Source organism: Rhinolophus ferrumequinum, chromosome 22 (assembly GCF_004115265.2).
Source record: "Rhinolophus ferrumequinum isolate MPI-CBG mRhiFer1 chromosome 22, mRhiFer1_v1.p, whole genome shotgun sequence".
NCBI classification, from domain to species: Eukaryota; Metazoa; Chordata; class Mammalia; order Chiroptera; family Rhinolophidae; genus Rhinolophus; species Rhinolophus ferrumequinum.
The window spans coordinates 47,917,683-47,932,853 of record NC_046305.1 but is presented as its reverse complement, the minus strand read 5'-3'; the positions used below and the strand labels follow the sequence as shown (position 1 = coordinate 47,932,853).

Here is a 15,171-nt window from a genome sequence, read left to right as displayed (position 1 = left end):
GAAGAAATGTTGGTGGAAGAGTCGTGGACGAGATTGCAGGAGTTTTGGGTTTGTAGACAAGACCTCGGATGACAAAAGCTATGAGAAGGGGCTCAGGTGAATCAAGTAGCCTGACCAGCTCGAGGCCCGCCTCGTCCCCTCCTCCATAGGTACAGTCCTGCTGCAAAACCCTAAGATTCAACCCACGGGACAGGGAGTCCCGCCCCCGAGTTGCGGCGCGCTGGGAAACTCGGTTGCTATGGCGACGGAGCGGTTGACCTGAGGATTGAAAAGAGGTCTGGGGGTGGGGAGCGGAATTCGGTCAGGAACTGGGCGTGGCTTCAGTTCCCATGGCAGCGGGGACGCTTTGTCTGGGCCTGCGCCCACTTTAGAGGCCAGTGCTGCCCGTCCTTTGCATGGCACCCAAGAAAGAGAAAGGCGGGACGACGAACACCGGTTCCAAGATATGGGAACCGTCCCTCATCGCTGCACCCTTCAATCAGGTGAGCTCGGAGCCCCGTAAGCCCTCCCTGCCGACGCCCGGCCAGACTCTCCGGGGAATGCAGCAAGCTCTCCCTTCCTTCCAGACGCAACCGCTCCCCACACCGAAAACTTGCCGCCGTCCCAGGGCTGGTCATTCCGCTGGAAAAACGACCCAGCATCCCATCCGCAGGGTGTGCTTTACAGAGTGAGCTTTAAGGAAAAAAGAAAGGGGACGCCCGGGGAGTCAGTGCGATTTCAAACGGTGTTGAAAGGTGCCTGGTGGGGAAAAGAAGAGGTATCGCTCTGGCGTGTCCGATCTTTGTCAGGGAAGTCGCTCAGATGTCACTCCACAGTTGTCCTGGAGTTGTCTTTATGAGCTGTCCACTTCCTCCTGACATCTCCTGAAGGGCAGAAATCCCATCGAATCACCTGGACTCTGGCCCACAGTAAGGTTTCGGTGAATGCTGGGTGAAAGCAGACCTAAGATGATAACGTATTTGATACAAGTGTGCCTTCTGCAGATGGGAAGGATGACTTTCTTGTGTTGTGTCGGATGCCAAAATATCACAGCTGTGATGTAGTTTGAAGGTACTCTAGGAGATCAGAGTCGCGACGGGTGCGCTGCTAGGCTCATCCATACAATGCCACAGAGGCACCAGGCAATCCATAAGCACCTGCCATGTGACTTCACGTTGCGCCCACGCTCCTCCAGTGAGCTGGGCAGTCCAGTAGCTCTTGTCACCTGCCACTGGAAACACCCTCCAGCATTAAGTTGCTTCTAAGACCAAGATAACATTAGGAAGGACAAAGGTGATTCAGCCTGCCGTTCTCACCTAATTTGCGAACTAGAAAAAAAATGTTTTTTTAATTGTGTGTGTGTGTGTGTGTGTGTGTGTGTGTACAGTGCACTAGAGAGTTCATACTTAAAGGAAAAATATAGCTAAAGACTTCTGATGCCCTCATGAAAAACTTCTACCTCCCTGTCCTTATTTCCCACTATAATTGTGTTTCTCTCTGAACTGTAATTCTGTCTGATACGGAATTCTACCTGAGGAAGAATTGTATGAAAATAGTTAAGATAATGTTGATGCTGACATGACATCATGTCATTTGGGGGTATTTCTGTAACTTTAGGAATGAAGGGTGGCAACGCAGTAATTCCCTGTTCTAGTCTCAACTTCTCAAAGATGTTTTCCAAAATGCTCTGTAAAGGCACCCTCTTTCTTACTTTTATAAGTCAGCACTAGCCAAAATCATATCTCTCCATTTTCTCTGAGTTTGTGTCGGCCAAGTGTGGGCTGGGAGTGAACATTTCTGCTTGAGTTATAAACTGCTGAACAACAGAGTTTGATGGAGGTGCTGACACTGCACCAGCTTTAGTGTTGCAAGTATGAAGCTATAATTTTCCTAGTTGAATGGAAAACCGAAAGGCACTATTTTTCCTTATGACTTGCAAACCTGAAATAATATTCAGCTTTCTTGCTCCTACTCAAACAATATAATTTCAATAAATCTTATATATGAACAGAAAGAATTTGAACTCGAAGTAATAGTAGTTTCAACTACAAAGAGTGAACTTCTTCAGTTTGTTGGAAGACATGGGTGTTTTTTTTTTTATCACAAGAGGTAGACAACTGCCCTCCACCTCCTCTTATATTATTTTCTCATTTTGGTTTCATGTCTGATCCAAGAGGAAAATTCCCAGGTTCACCTAGCAGTCCAGGGCCCGGAGGCATGCCCTAACCACCAATGTAATAGACTGAATTTGGGTTAAAAATGTCTGGAGATATATGAATTCCTTATTCATGGCGCTTAGCAAAGTGCTTTGCACATAGAATGTTGTTGCTTCAGTTCCCAGAGAGTTTCTTTCCGTGCAGTTGCTTCTCATGTGCAAATTTGTGCTCCAGTATGTGTGGATGACTGTGTGTTTGTGTGTGTGTGTGTGTGTGTGTGTAGGGGACGGGTGGGAGAGAGGGAGGTCCACCTCCCAATCTCCCATAAGCCTGTTTTTAGAATTAATTGATTAAGTAATCCAAGTCAACAATGGTTTTAAACTCATGTTCACACAGAGCTGTACTAAACTTTAAAGAGAAGAAACAAGTTCACAGTTCTATTTTAGTGAATTTTCCTCGTATCACTATTTCGGTCTGTCCGTTCAGGCTGGAATACTTGTCAATGTTTTAGTACATTTTAGTTGATTCTGAAACATACAATAATAGCAAATAAGACAAGGCAGTCTCTTACTGAGCACTAACTGACTAGATAGAGACTAGCGGTTAGGAGAGGAATGTGAGCTGGGAGAGTCAGGAAATGCTTTATAAAATAGTTCCTTTAGCTGGGCTTCAGGAATGGGTAGAATTTGAGCAGGTAGAACGAAGGGAATTATTATTTCAGGTAGGGAGACCCATATGTGCCTTAAATAAATCTGGCACATTTAAATCGAAAGAGAGAAAAATGTAGGGTAGACGGCTTCTGTGTGCACACAGGTCCTATATTAATTCTGTCAATCAAATGGTCAGTGGCTAACTTGGCTATCCATCTATTAAAACCGTTAGCTTATTAATATACGTGAAATATCACACCTCCAATTACATAAGAAGAAGATATTTAGGTACAGAAGATTACCTATGTGACATGATCTCCAGCAGCATAAGGAGATTAAAGATGCTTGTTTGGTATCATGGAGATTAAAATCTTTTCATGCCATTTTCAGAGCAGCCTCTGTCAGGCACAGTGAGAGCAAGAGGCGTCAGCCTAAGCACTCAGTGACAGAAAGTGCTCTCTGGAGACATTTGGGCCTAAGATTTTTTTACTGTGGTAAAATTTACATAATATTATAGAATACCATTTTAGCCATTTTTAAGCGTACCGTTCAGTGACATTAAGTACATTTACATTGTTGTACAACCATCATCACCGTCCATCCCCAGAATTCTTTCACTTACCCCGAGTGAAACTGTACCCGTTAAATAATGCCCCATACCTCCGTCCCCCAGCCCCTGTCAATCACCATTCTACTTTTTATGTATGAATTTGATTCCTCTGGCTACCTCATGGAAGTGGAATCATACAGTATTCGTCGTCTTGTAACTGGCTTATTTCACACAGCATAATGCCCTGAAGGTTTATTCATGTATGTATTCATACATGTATTCATAGTAGTTTGTACTAGGATTTTTTTGTTTTTAAGGCTGTATAATATTCCCTTTTATGTATGGACCACCTTTTATTTATTCATTAATCATCCATCGCTGGACACTTGGGTTGCTTTCAACTCTTGGCCATTGTGTTTTTCTGATGTTTCTGTGGAGAACAGAGGGTCTGGAGCTTCCTAGTCTGCCATCGTGCTATGTCACTCTGGTAGGATTTGCAAATATTTGCTATTCCATGGGTTGGTTCCCTTTTCACTCCATTGGCAGTATCCTTTGATGTATAAAATTTTTAATTTGGATTAAGTTTAACTTATCTGTTTTTTCTTTTGTTGCCTGTGCATTTGTCCTACCCAAGAAATCTTTGCCAAACCCACTGTCACGAAGCTTTTCCCCTATGTTTTATTCTAAGAGTTTTACAGTCTTATACTTTACATTTACAGTACATCTTTGGTACATTTTGAGTTAATTTTTGTAAATGGTGTGAAGTAAGGGTTCAAACTTAGTTTTGCCTGTGAGTATCCAGTTTTCCCAGCACCAGTTGTTGAAAAGACTGTCCACTGAATGGGGCAAAGGAGAGGAAAAGGGACAAAAATTTTCCAACGGTAGTGAATGTGGCTTTTTCGTGATTGGGTATTCACTTGGTTGCCTTAGGTCTTTGGCTGGTTTCAAAACTCCTGTAAAGTTATTTCAGTCAGGCTCTTGTTGTGTTTTTAATGTTTCATAGGGGACATAGGGACTGGAGCTTCCTCGTCTGCCATCTTGCTGACGTCACTCTGGTCTAAGAGATTTTGTAATCAGTTGTGATTTTTCCATTTCTTCCAAGTCTGTAGATAGTAGGTGATGCTGGGACAGTGGAGATTAGTAGAAGCTTTGTTCATGATCACTTAAAACATTTTTTTTTTCAGAATTGTTTAAACAGCATAGCTATTCCCTCTAGGAGCTTATATATTGTTCAAGGCTTATCTCTAGGTATGATGTCACATGGCTTCAAAGTGACTGAGCTATATATATATTTCAATTGGGATTTTGTGTTATGGTCAGAGCTTTTGTGTCAACACGGAGGGTGGAGTCGGTGGGCGGGGGGTAACCTCACAGTGTTATCTGTGTTAAGTGACAGCTTGATATCAGCATAGAGAATATTCAAAAGCCACAGACAAATCCTTCTTTTTTTTTCCGTCTTTAAGATATTACGGACTTTTGCTCCCAAAAGTCATCTCCAGAATTCCAGCGTTCTCCAAAAGTTTATTTAGGTGGATTTCATTATAACACAGGTGGAATTTGGGGTGAGGTTTTGATAATTTTAATTGTTAAATACTTTCATTTTTTCACATTATCTGAGGATGGTTATTTCTTTTCACTTGTTTTTTCATGCATAGCAAAATGGCAGCCGTAACTTGTGAGACCAACTATTGCATAGCGATTATTCCATTTGCTTACTGTGACCCACCACAGAAAACACTAAAAAAAAAAGAAAAGAAAAGAAAAGTTCGTGGCGACCACACAGCTCTTAACCCCATCAGCTTCACTATTCCAATTCACTAATTTCATTTTGTAATGACGATTTCAGATCCCTAACCCCCAACGTAAGGGACTGGATACTATTTATTTCTTCGTTAAGCCTTCAATTCTTCTTTAATGTAAATATCCACATACTTTTAAATATTGTAAAAAGCTGCTATAATGTATTGAGGTCCTTCCTGAAACTCATGAGGTCTCGCTTCCAATTTCTATATTTTCATTCTCAATGTCTGTTTCCTCTTTTTCAAATATGTAATAACATTTGCATCAAAGACAGATTGATGCCACACATGGCATGCTGTCCTTTACAGCACTCCCTCGGGGGTGGAGATTTGCAGGGTATCTGGGCTCACCCACCCCTTTTATAAAACTGAGGATCCAACCATTTAAGGTCTGGTCCAAAAACATGTGGTGATACAGTACACAAGGGACCAGATTGTAGGTTTGTTTATTCACTAGTTCTTCCTCCCTTCTAAACAGAACTATTAAGTTATGATATGATAATCATAGCATTTTATATAAGCCTTGCAATTCAAAACAAAGTTTTATGTATTTGATCGTCTGTCAAACCCCAAAACACGGTTATGAGGTAAATATTATTGGAGTAAAACAAGTTATTTAAGGAATGTCCATTGAAACGTTTGATTAGTTCTTAAATTTGAGAGCAAAGTGTTACTTAAAACCAGTAAATAAGTATGGGAAGTATACTTATTTTACCTGAAATGAAACTTCATCCTTTATCTCTCATCCTCTTTCATAAACAACATTTAGACGAGAGACAGACGATAGCATTTTCTTTTCATACTCGACTCTCTGGCTTCTGCCTGAGATCATTTAAGTAGAAAAATAGAACTATCGGGGTGTCTTGATTAGGAAAAAATTATTTTCCTGTCTCCAAAAACAGTTCAGAAAAATGACCTCTTCTGCTACCTGGAAGTCCACTTCATTTTCTGGTCATGGCTGCCAAAACTTGGCTCGGCAAAGTCTTACACCACCTCTGTCTCTCAACTTTCTAGATTCTGTCGATGGCATTATAATTTTCACAGTTGCTGAAGCTTATTTGTGAGCCATGAGCCTTATGATTCAGCCTGCCTCGAGTTCCCCTTGATTTTTCCTTTGTTTCCTCTTCTCCATTCCCATGCCTTCATTCTAGCCCAGGCCTGCATCATTTGCTCCCCGAAATTTTGCAAGCCCCCCCCCTTACCCCTATTCACTATAGAACCACCTCTTCCTGTGTATCAAACCTATTGCCAATTTGTCTTTTCCTAAACACTGCTTCACACCATGTTCACACCCAGCTCCAAGACTACCAGGGGCCGTCTGTCATCTCCAAATCGAATCATCCTGGCTGCTTCAGCCCCCTTTAACCCGGTCCCATCTTGCCATCCAATCGAATCGCTACAGACTAACAGTCTCCTCGCCGCAGTGTAGACGCACGGAGAAGGCAGCGAGTTGCTAGAGCAAGTCCAGTTCTGGGACCGGGCGGACTTACGTAGTGGCTCCTGATGCTGAAATAGGACCTAGAGGAACTTTCTCATCTTGTCTGAGCTGTCGTCTCCTTTTGTCAGGGAGAGATAATAATATCCACCTCACAGGCTTGCTGTAAAGATGAAATGATGTTTCTTTCATTTCATAACTATTTCTCTAGCACCTGGCATCTAATAATCCTTTAGTAAGTGACTTTCATCCCCCATCCTGCTCTTTCACTCATTAGTCTCCCTGCTTGAAATGAACTTCCACCTTCCCTCGCCTCGTCACACCCATTTTGGGGGGTGGGGGCTCCTAATCCGTGTCTTGCAGTGAGCTTTGCTAACTCGCCTAACCCGCATGTATCTCCCCTCACATTCATCTTGCAGCCTCGTACTTGGTGGCAGAATGCCTTGAATTGCGTGCTATTATTTCATGTTCTGTAGGGCAGCAGTGTAATATGAGCTACTTCACAGCAAAATCACACCTCCGGCTCCTTGTATCTACTCCATACTCGCAAGCAGGCTTCCATGCAGGCACGTGGTAGCACCCTGAAACTATATATGAAATGAATTCCCTGACTGACATATGAAGAAAGCTGTATATATTGCGGAAACCAGGACAGGTACTTAGAGCGAGGGGACGTTTTCCGAGAGGAGATGAAGGGACTGACACATTGGCTGACTGGGGCATAGCCCTGGAAAGAACTATGCAGACACCATTTAGCCTTCTCAGAGGTAGTTTATCTGCCAACCGGAGGCATTCGAGGGAAAGTTCTTTAAAATAGTTAGCAGTCTCTCCTTCTTCTTATACTTCAGTCGAGGATAATATTTTTCTGTTAGTAAACATTCATAGCTTAGTGCCAGCAGCTGAATTGTACACACTTGCAAAACAGTCAAAGAGTTTCCCTGGAGTTCTTGAACGAAACTTATAATTCTTCTAAAGGTTTGGAAACCGGATAAGGGTTCAAGACGGGTATTGCTCAAATGTTAATATCCCAAACCTCTGAAATAAAGGTGTACAGTATATAGATACTAGGATGATGATAAACTGAGTCTAAGTAGGTTTTTAGGGGGAAAATGTTCATTTGCATTGAAGTGCTTAAACGATTATAAATGCAGTTTATCAAAAAGGGAAATGCATTTTATTGGACAGAACCCTTGAACCATTTTTGAGAGGCAGTGAAGGATTTTTCAGCTTTTTTGATCTTAAACAGTAAGCTATTTCTCATGTTAATGTGTATTTAAGACTTACTGGAAATACTTATAATACGAGCTGAAGACTGATGTCTGGCAGCAAGCATATTTCTGAAATTGAGTTGGTTTTTATTACTATATTTTCTGAAATATGCTTTCATTGATATTTACAAAACAAATTGCCAGTTCACACAAAGGTTGTTTTAATAAAAGCCAATGAAAACAGCTGAGTCGCTAGGAAGAATGTTAAGAGGGAAATGGACTTTTCATAACCTCACATTATAATTTCTCTTTTTGGACAAAAGTGTATTATTTGAATGAGCCTGGAACCAAAGGGAATTAGCATGTCAAAATATCTACCTAGATGTTATATGTGATCATTTTTATTGCAAATGAAAAATATTAAATATAAGTAAAATGCAAGCGTTGCCAATATAAGTTTGGCAACACCTGAGGAAAATGTTAGCTAAGAAATGGTGAATGCTGACCATGTTTCAGTGCTAGCTGTAGAAACCACCATCGGCCCCCATTTACCCAAGGACAAAATCCAGGATGTTCTGCCTGGCTTTCACGGCCCGGCCTAACTTGGCCTTTTGCTGCTCATCCATCTTTATCTCCCTTCACTCCAGTCGAATGGTCACTGGTACCCCCAGGCTATTCCTGGGGAGTGCTGACTATACCCACACAGTTTCCTGGCCTGAATGCCGTCCAGCTCCTCATTAAAACCCTGACCATAACTTCCCAAGAAGAGCTCAACTCACACCATTCTGGCCCTCGCTGACATTTCTCCTTCCTAAACGACTCAGTGATTCTTATCTTTAATGCTATCCGACTTGGACCCGTGGTCCGACCATTTCAGTGTTACCGACTATATCTCTGCACATCCCTGAAAGGTAGCAAAAGGTTCATATTTTTAATTCTCTCCCTCAAAGCCACTGCACCTACCTCGTAGTGACAGGCGCATGAGTTGCCTTCTGCTGGGTTATATTCCCTGACTACATTTTACTATCTCAGCCTCCTGGCCCGTTTTCTCTTCATGAGCTCCAGAATTCGTCGTGACCCCACTGGTCATCAGAACTCAAACTGAAGACCATCTCAAAGCCTTAGTTTTACATCCATAGCACAGGGCCAGCAGTCATACCCTTGCAGATATTAAAAAGATTGTGGAGAGGATGTGATGGCATCTAACATATCGTGTCTCAGACTTCACACATCCAAACCCAAAGTCCTTTTCCTCCCTTCACCCTGCTCTCCACCAACCCTTCCCCTTCCCCTTGCATGGTGTCACCACTCACCCAGCGAGTCCCTAGGGCCTACATCGTTGCATTCATTGTCTTTTTCCTTGTTTTCTGCACCTCATGATCGATTGTTAGTAAATCCTGCTGGTTCTGCCTTTGAAAGGTATGTCCAATCCATGCTCTTGGCACCGCCCTCCTGCCACACCCTGATGCAGGCCACCACCCTCTCTTACCTGAGCTACGAGTCTCTCAAGAGCTTTGGAACTTAGCCTCTCTCCTACTCTTGCTGCCCTCGAGTCTTGTCACCACACAGCAGCCAGAGTGGTTCTTTGAATGCAAAAGACTTGGAGTCAAATCCACATGCTCTCTCGTGGCCTGTAGGTCTCTAGGTCTTTTACGACCCTGTGTGGCCGCCTCTGCCAACCACTGTGCCTTCGTCTTGTAGCTCCAGCGACTCACCCTCCCGGTCCGTCCTCTGTGACCAGGCTGGCCTTTTTGTCCATCTTCAAATCCATCAGAAAGCACGTTGGCAACTTAGAGCCTTTGCTCTTGCTGTGCCCTCTGCCCAGAATGACCTGTCCCAAGGTGGTCACTTCCTTCCTTCCCTTAGAATTCTGTTCAGATACCTCCTTCCCTGGCCAACTGCTTCAACTACACATAACCCGTAGCCTCGGACCTTGAGTCAGCTCCTGACTTCTGCGTTACATTTATCTCATTATGGCCTGTTCCTCTCCGTGTGAATGTAAGCTCCCGGAGGACAGGGCTTTATCATGACATATGGCCAGCCCCTGGCAGATAGAATAGAGGGGCTCAAATAAATAGCCTTGCTGAATGGAGAAATGGTAGGCGCTTGCGAAGGAGGAGGGAGCTCTTAGTGATTAGTGTTACCAGTTATGGTATTACTGTATTTATTATTTACTGTATTTATTGATGAAAATCAAAGTGTATGAAAGAATGTAGGACACTAGGCTGATAGAAATATTTATACTGATAATAATTATCAGTACTCTTCTATGTGTTTCCATATGGATGTTCCACATGTTCGTCAAACTCATATGTTCAGAACTGGTACTACCTTGTTCATTGAAGTTGGAAATCATCCTTGAAACTTCTCGTCTAATTTCAAATTGGTCAGTGATTCCTGTTGCTTCTACCTCTCTATTTCGGTTCCTTCTTTTTCACCTCCCTTAATTTCTAACACCAATAGCCTTCTAACCAATAGCCTTCTGCCTTCATCCAGGGGTGGGAAATGGTTAGTGGGGAGACTGGAATTCAGTGAACATATCTATGTACGTGTGAATAGGATAGAGAGGAAAGAGGAGGGAAGGGGTTGAAAACTGGAGAGAGAAAGATGGGAGCGCTGAAGGAGCAAAATTGTAAAAGAGGTCGAAGAAACGTGGGTCATGTGCTCTAGTACAGAAGAGAAGGGATCAGCATTCCTTCCTCAGCCCGAGGAAAGGAGCAAGTTCCGGAGATTGGTGAAGGGGGTTTGGGGATGAAAATGTGGAAAGGGGACAAAACCTAAGCAAGAAAGCCTTGCGCTTCCGAGGTGGCAGTGAGGCCACTGTGTGGATAGAGAAGGGACGAGCAGGAGACACAGACACAGGATTCCTTCCACTGCTATTGAAGTGCCATCTGCCCATGAGTCTTTGCCCAAGACACAGGGAGAGATGCGGCCAAAATAAAATGCCTGTCACCTGACGTTATGACTGTTTGTACGTCTGTCTCCCCTACTAGACTGCGGGTCTTTTGAGAGCAGAGACTGCTTTCCAGTACTCTTTTAAGTGCAGAAAGACACAAAGGATAATATAACAAGCACATTTGTGCCAGCATGAGAACCTGACCATGGCTAATTTTCTTTTTTAAAAATATTTGAAGAACACTTTGTCCATACCCCCAACCCGTTCCATTCGTTTCTCTTCCTTCCAAAAGCAAAACACTGTCATGAATTTTATGCATATCCTCTCAGCCCATCTATGTACCTGTTATCTATAGCCGTGAATAATACATAGTTTTGTTTACTGTATGATTTCTAAAATGTACACAAATGGTTCCAGGATTATACTTATCCGTTCTGCAATTTGTCTTTTTTTCATTCGGCATTATGTTTTGAAAGTCTGTCCACGTTGAGATATGCAGATTGAGTTCATTTCCTGAATTGCTCTTAATCTCGTTCATCTTGACGTCTTCTGTGTCTAGCATAGCACATGTAACATAGGTACCCAAACAGTAAACATTAACCATTAGCGAATACATTAGGGTGAACAACGCAATCGTAGAAATGGATACTGTTCCCTGCGCTTTGTGGCTATGAAATACTTTTACCTATAGTCTGTTTTCACCCTTATTTGTGTAGTTCCTTTCCCAGGCTGGTGCTGGTTTAAGGATAGCGATTATGACATATGCTTATGCATTCTATTCCTGATGCCCGTTTTAATGTTTGGCACATAGTAACTCCTCAGTAAATATTGGGTGAATGAATGAATGACTCTCTGCTGTAAGTATTATTTTGCTATGGTCTAGGTTCTGAGTACTTGAGTGTTTTTCCAAGACCATGTGTTTGGAATTAAGACTAATAATCAGGTTTTCTATACTCAGTCCAGTGCGCTTTTCATTAGACCATTGAAAGAGCTATTGTAAGGGCTATATTAGGGAATCAATCGGAGAAGAATAATTATAATGAATTACTGCCCTGATGTAACCAATAAATAGGCTCCGTGTACCTGTGTAATTGGAGAAAATTAATCACCATAACCAGATCGAGGGCTTAAAATTTATCGTAATCATTAACGTGGAATATTTTGTCACATGGTCCTTAACCGAGGTTCACACTGTAAAGGAGATACATGAATTATGAGGCTGTGTAAGATTGCAGGACTGAAAGAAGGAGCAGGAGGCAGTTTCGCTCCAATGGAACTGCTCTTGCTCAGGTCACTGGGAACCTTCTAGTGGCTTCTGACGACATAGGCCACTCCTCCCCTCGCCGCAGTGACACCTTCCCTCCTGCTTCTCCTCCACCTCACCTTCTCTCTGCCTCCTAAGAAACCCTCCCCTAAACCAGTGACAGTTGAAAGAAAATCTGAAGAAAACGACAAGCATTCTAGGGAAAACGTCTCAGGAACGGCCTCAGACACCTATGCACGCGCACCTATGCATGTCCCACCAGGACTGATTACTTTTGATCAATACGGTTTCCCCTTTACTTGTCGATTGGGGGTCTTAGCTACGTCTTCCCTTCCTGGAACAACTCCTGGGCCCTGGACAGCTGAAAAAGTCGGGATCACTGTACAGAACCAGCTCTGGAGAGCATCGTGTCCAAAGTCCCTTGACGAGCTGGTCAGAGGGACTGATGTTAGTAAGTGGCCTGCACAGGAAAAGGTCGTTAAGGAGCTTATTTTGAAATAGAAGCATTGTTTGCTCACTTCCAAACTCCTTTAGTCATTTTTGTGTATCCGTTAGCATCTGGTACAGCATATACATTTAATCACAGTAACGTAATAAATGCTTGCTGACTTAAAATGCTCCCCCCCTTTTTTTGTTGTTGAATTGAGGCAGGGGCACAGATCCCCTTACCACACTTCTTGCTCTAGGTGCATTCTCAGGTTTTCTGCGACACCCCCAGTGAGTGTTCCAATAGGTCCCACCATTCCCTTCGACCAGGATATAAACTCGAGTATCCAGAGGGTCTGACCCTGCCCCAGGATCATTCCTGGGTGCCCGTTCTTTCCCACCTCCCCGTTTGGAGACTATAGTTTTAGGCCTAAAAATTAGAACAGATGAGACAAAGAATTTTTGTCCCGCTGCCAGATATCAGAGATAGTAATTTGATTATCAAAATATTGGCATTTCTTGGACGTTTTATTGAATTTGGGGAAATTGGAAGAATCCTCGGGTATTCTGCACTCAAGACGGATGTAGAAATTAAACTCTTATCAGTGGCCTTGTGGTAAACAAACGACAAGTGAGGACAGTCGCGTCAACTGCAGGAAGAGGAGTTGTCCCTGAAATGTAATGAACCAGGGATGGATGGTGCATTAGAAAGAGTATTGATTGGTTATTGCGTTTCCTCTGCGTAGCTAGTAGTGCCAAGGCTGTACAAATTCATGGACTACACCACCATTCATAGTGGAGAAATGACATTTAAATCAGAGAAAGGAAGATAGAAAAGAAACAAAAGGGCTACAAACAGGGTAACTACTGATGAGATACTATTGCATCTTGAAAATACATCTTAATTTTAACGTAGAAAGTAGTAACTCGGCACGGAAGGGACTCGAAGAAGGCACAAGAGGGTCTCATGTCTGAGGAAGGAGTTGATGAAAGGTTGTAGGCTTTAATACCTGATGATGAAAAGAGCTCTTCTTTCTTCTGGATGAGTCCCCGATTCCAGTTTTACTTCTGTGGAGCAATTAGCAGGACTCCTCTCGGCTCTGCCGGGTCTCCTCTGTGAGAAGAATGCCTCTGATATGTAATATTTGTTTGAAAACCCAAAGAAGCTTGTTTCCTTTTGAGGTTTGCCTTACTTTTTATGTTCTGAAGTTCATTTGGACCTCAGATTTTGCTCCAAGCAATAAAACTGGTTGGATTGTACTAACAGAATGCAGCCGTAATGTTAGCCAACTCGTGGGGGTGGGGAGATAGTTAAGGTGCGTCGTGGTTTCTGTGGTTTCTCTGTGGAGTAGAATTCCCTGCAAAGCTTTTCCATGTGGTGTTTTAATAGCTGTCTTAAAACTCTCTGATGCGTGGAGCAAAACCGAATTAGGCTTATGTGCTAGATTGGTGGGATGGGCCAAGGACCCTGAAAAATGAAAGAAAACAATCAAACAGCCTAAGCTCAGAGGCCGAACTGTCCAAAGAATATTCTCGGGACTTATCCAACTGCAGAATTACAGAAATAATCGCCTCTTTTAACCCATGTTGCAGAGCTTTCTAAGGGAAATTAGAGTATTTCCTTTGCACGTATTAACATTTTATCTTCGCATGGCGCTTTCCATTTACAAAATGACTCTAGATATATTTGTTCACTAGAGCCTTGCAACAATTGTTCGAAGGTTGTATTTTTAGATCCATTCTTATAAATGAGAAAACTGAGTCATAAAGATAGATCCAAGGTCGTTTGGCTAAAAAACTTCGGAGGCAGAATTTGATACCAATTCAGAGCGCTGCAGCTTTGCACCAGAACGTCAAAAATGTTAATTAGCGATCACATGTCATGTTGATGAAGACAAAGGAGACCAGCCAGGTAGTGTGTGCACGCACAGTCAAGATGCTTCGAGACTGCTGAGTTCTCATCAGTGAATACAAGACAGAGTCGTATAGTCTGAGCTCCAAAGGGATACATCCTTTCTTTAATTCAAATGCTCAGACATTCAGATACCTGGTTCCTTCCTAAGTACTGAGTGTAGCTGATGAAATGCCACATACTTTGTTGGCGTTCCCATACTAAGCATGTGTAAAAATTCTCCTTAGTGTGTGGTTTTGGCTGCTAAGTTTAAGAAACATTGAATGCTACCATATGCCAGGTACATGGGCAAAGCAGGAAGTTGTTTAGGTGGTATGATTCTAGGGGAGCCTTTTCCACTGGCTCAGCCCCTTGCCTGAAATACCCCGTTACCAGGCCATCCCTTTGAGTTGGTCCAGGATTCGCTGGGATTCCTTTCGCATATAGCTTGGAGAGAGGGAAAAAAATACTTTTAAAAGTTTTGGGTTTTTTTGTTTTTTTTGCTTCACTAAAGCCTTGAGGTATATGTATTTATCCAGTTACTACAGGCAACTATTAAGGCCTTGAGCTGAATAGGAGGTGATACGGGTAAATTTTATTCGACCCAGAAGACGGGGATGGTGGATTCTGCAAAGGCCTGTAGAGGGCCCCAGGGGAGCCAGAATATAGCAACAGGCCAGGGAGCCCACCTTATCTGGAAAGAGGGGTGCACTAAGGCTCTCTATCAAAAATAAATGTCATTCACTTGGTTTTCGTTTTTAAGAAGTTGCCCTGCCTGACATCTGTATTTTAGATTTGGAGCCATAAAATTAACCGGATTGATATTTGCAATCCAAATACCAGGCATCTGATCCACGTTGTTCTATTTTTGAGCCAAGTAAGCAGGTCCTCATCTCTCACGAAAATCGGTCTGTTGC

General features: G+C 42.8%; 1 protein-coding gene across 1 annotated transcript in view; it reads left to right on the top strand.

Annotated features, from left to right (window-relative positions):
• The first annotated feature begins 350 nt into the window (after positions 1–350).
• The window catches only part of SPAG17 (sperm associated antigen 17), a 173,867-nt gene continuing 159,046 nt past the window's right edge, over positions 351–15,171 (top strand). The window contains exon 1 of the mRNA XM_033093220.1: positions 351–482. Within this exon, the coding sequence (XP_032949111.1) occupies positions 396–482 (87 nt within the window). The 5' untranslated portion in view covers positions 351–395. The remainder of the gene's footprint in view (positions 483–15,171) is intronic.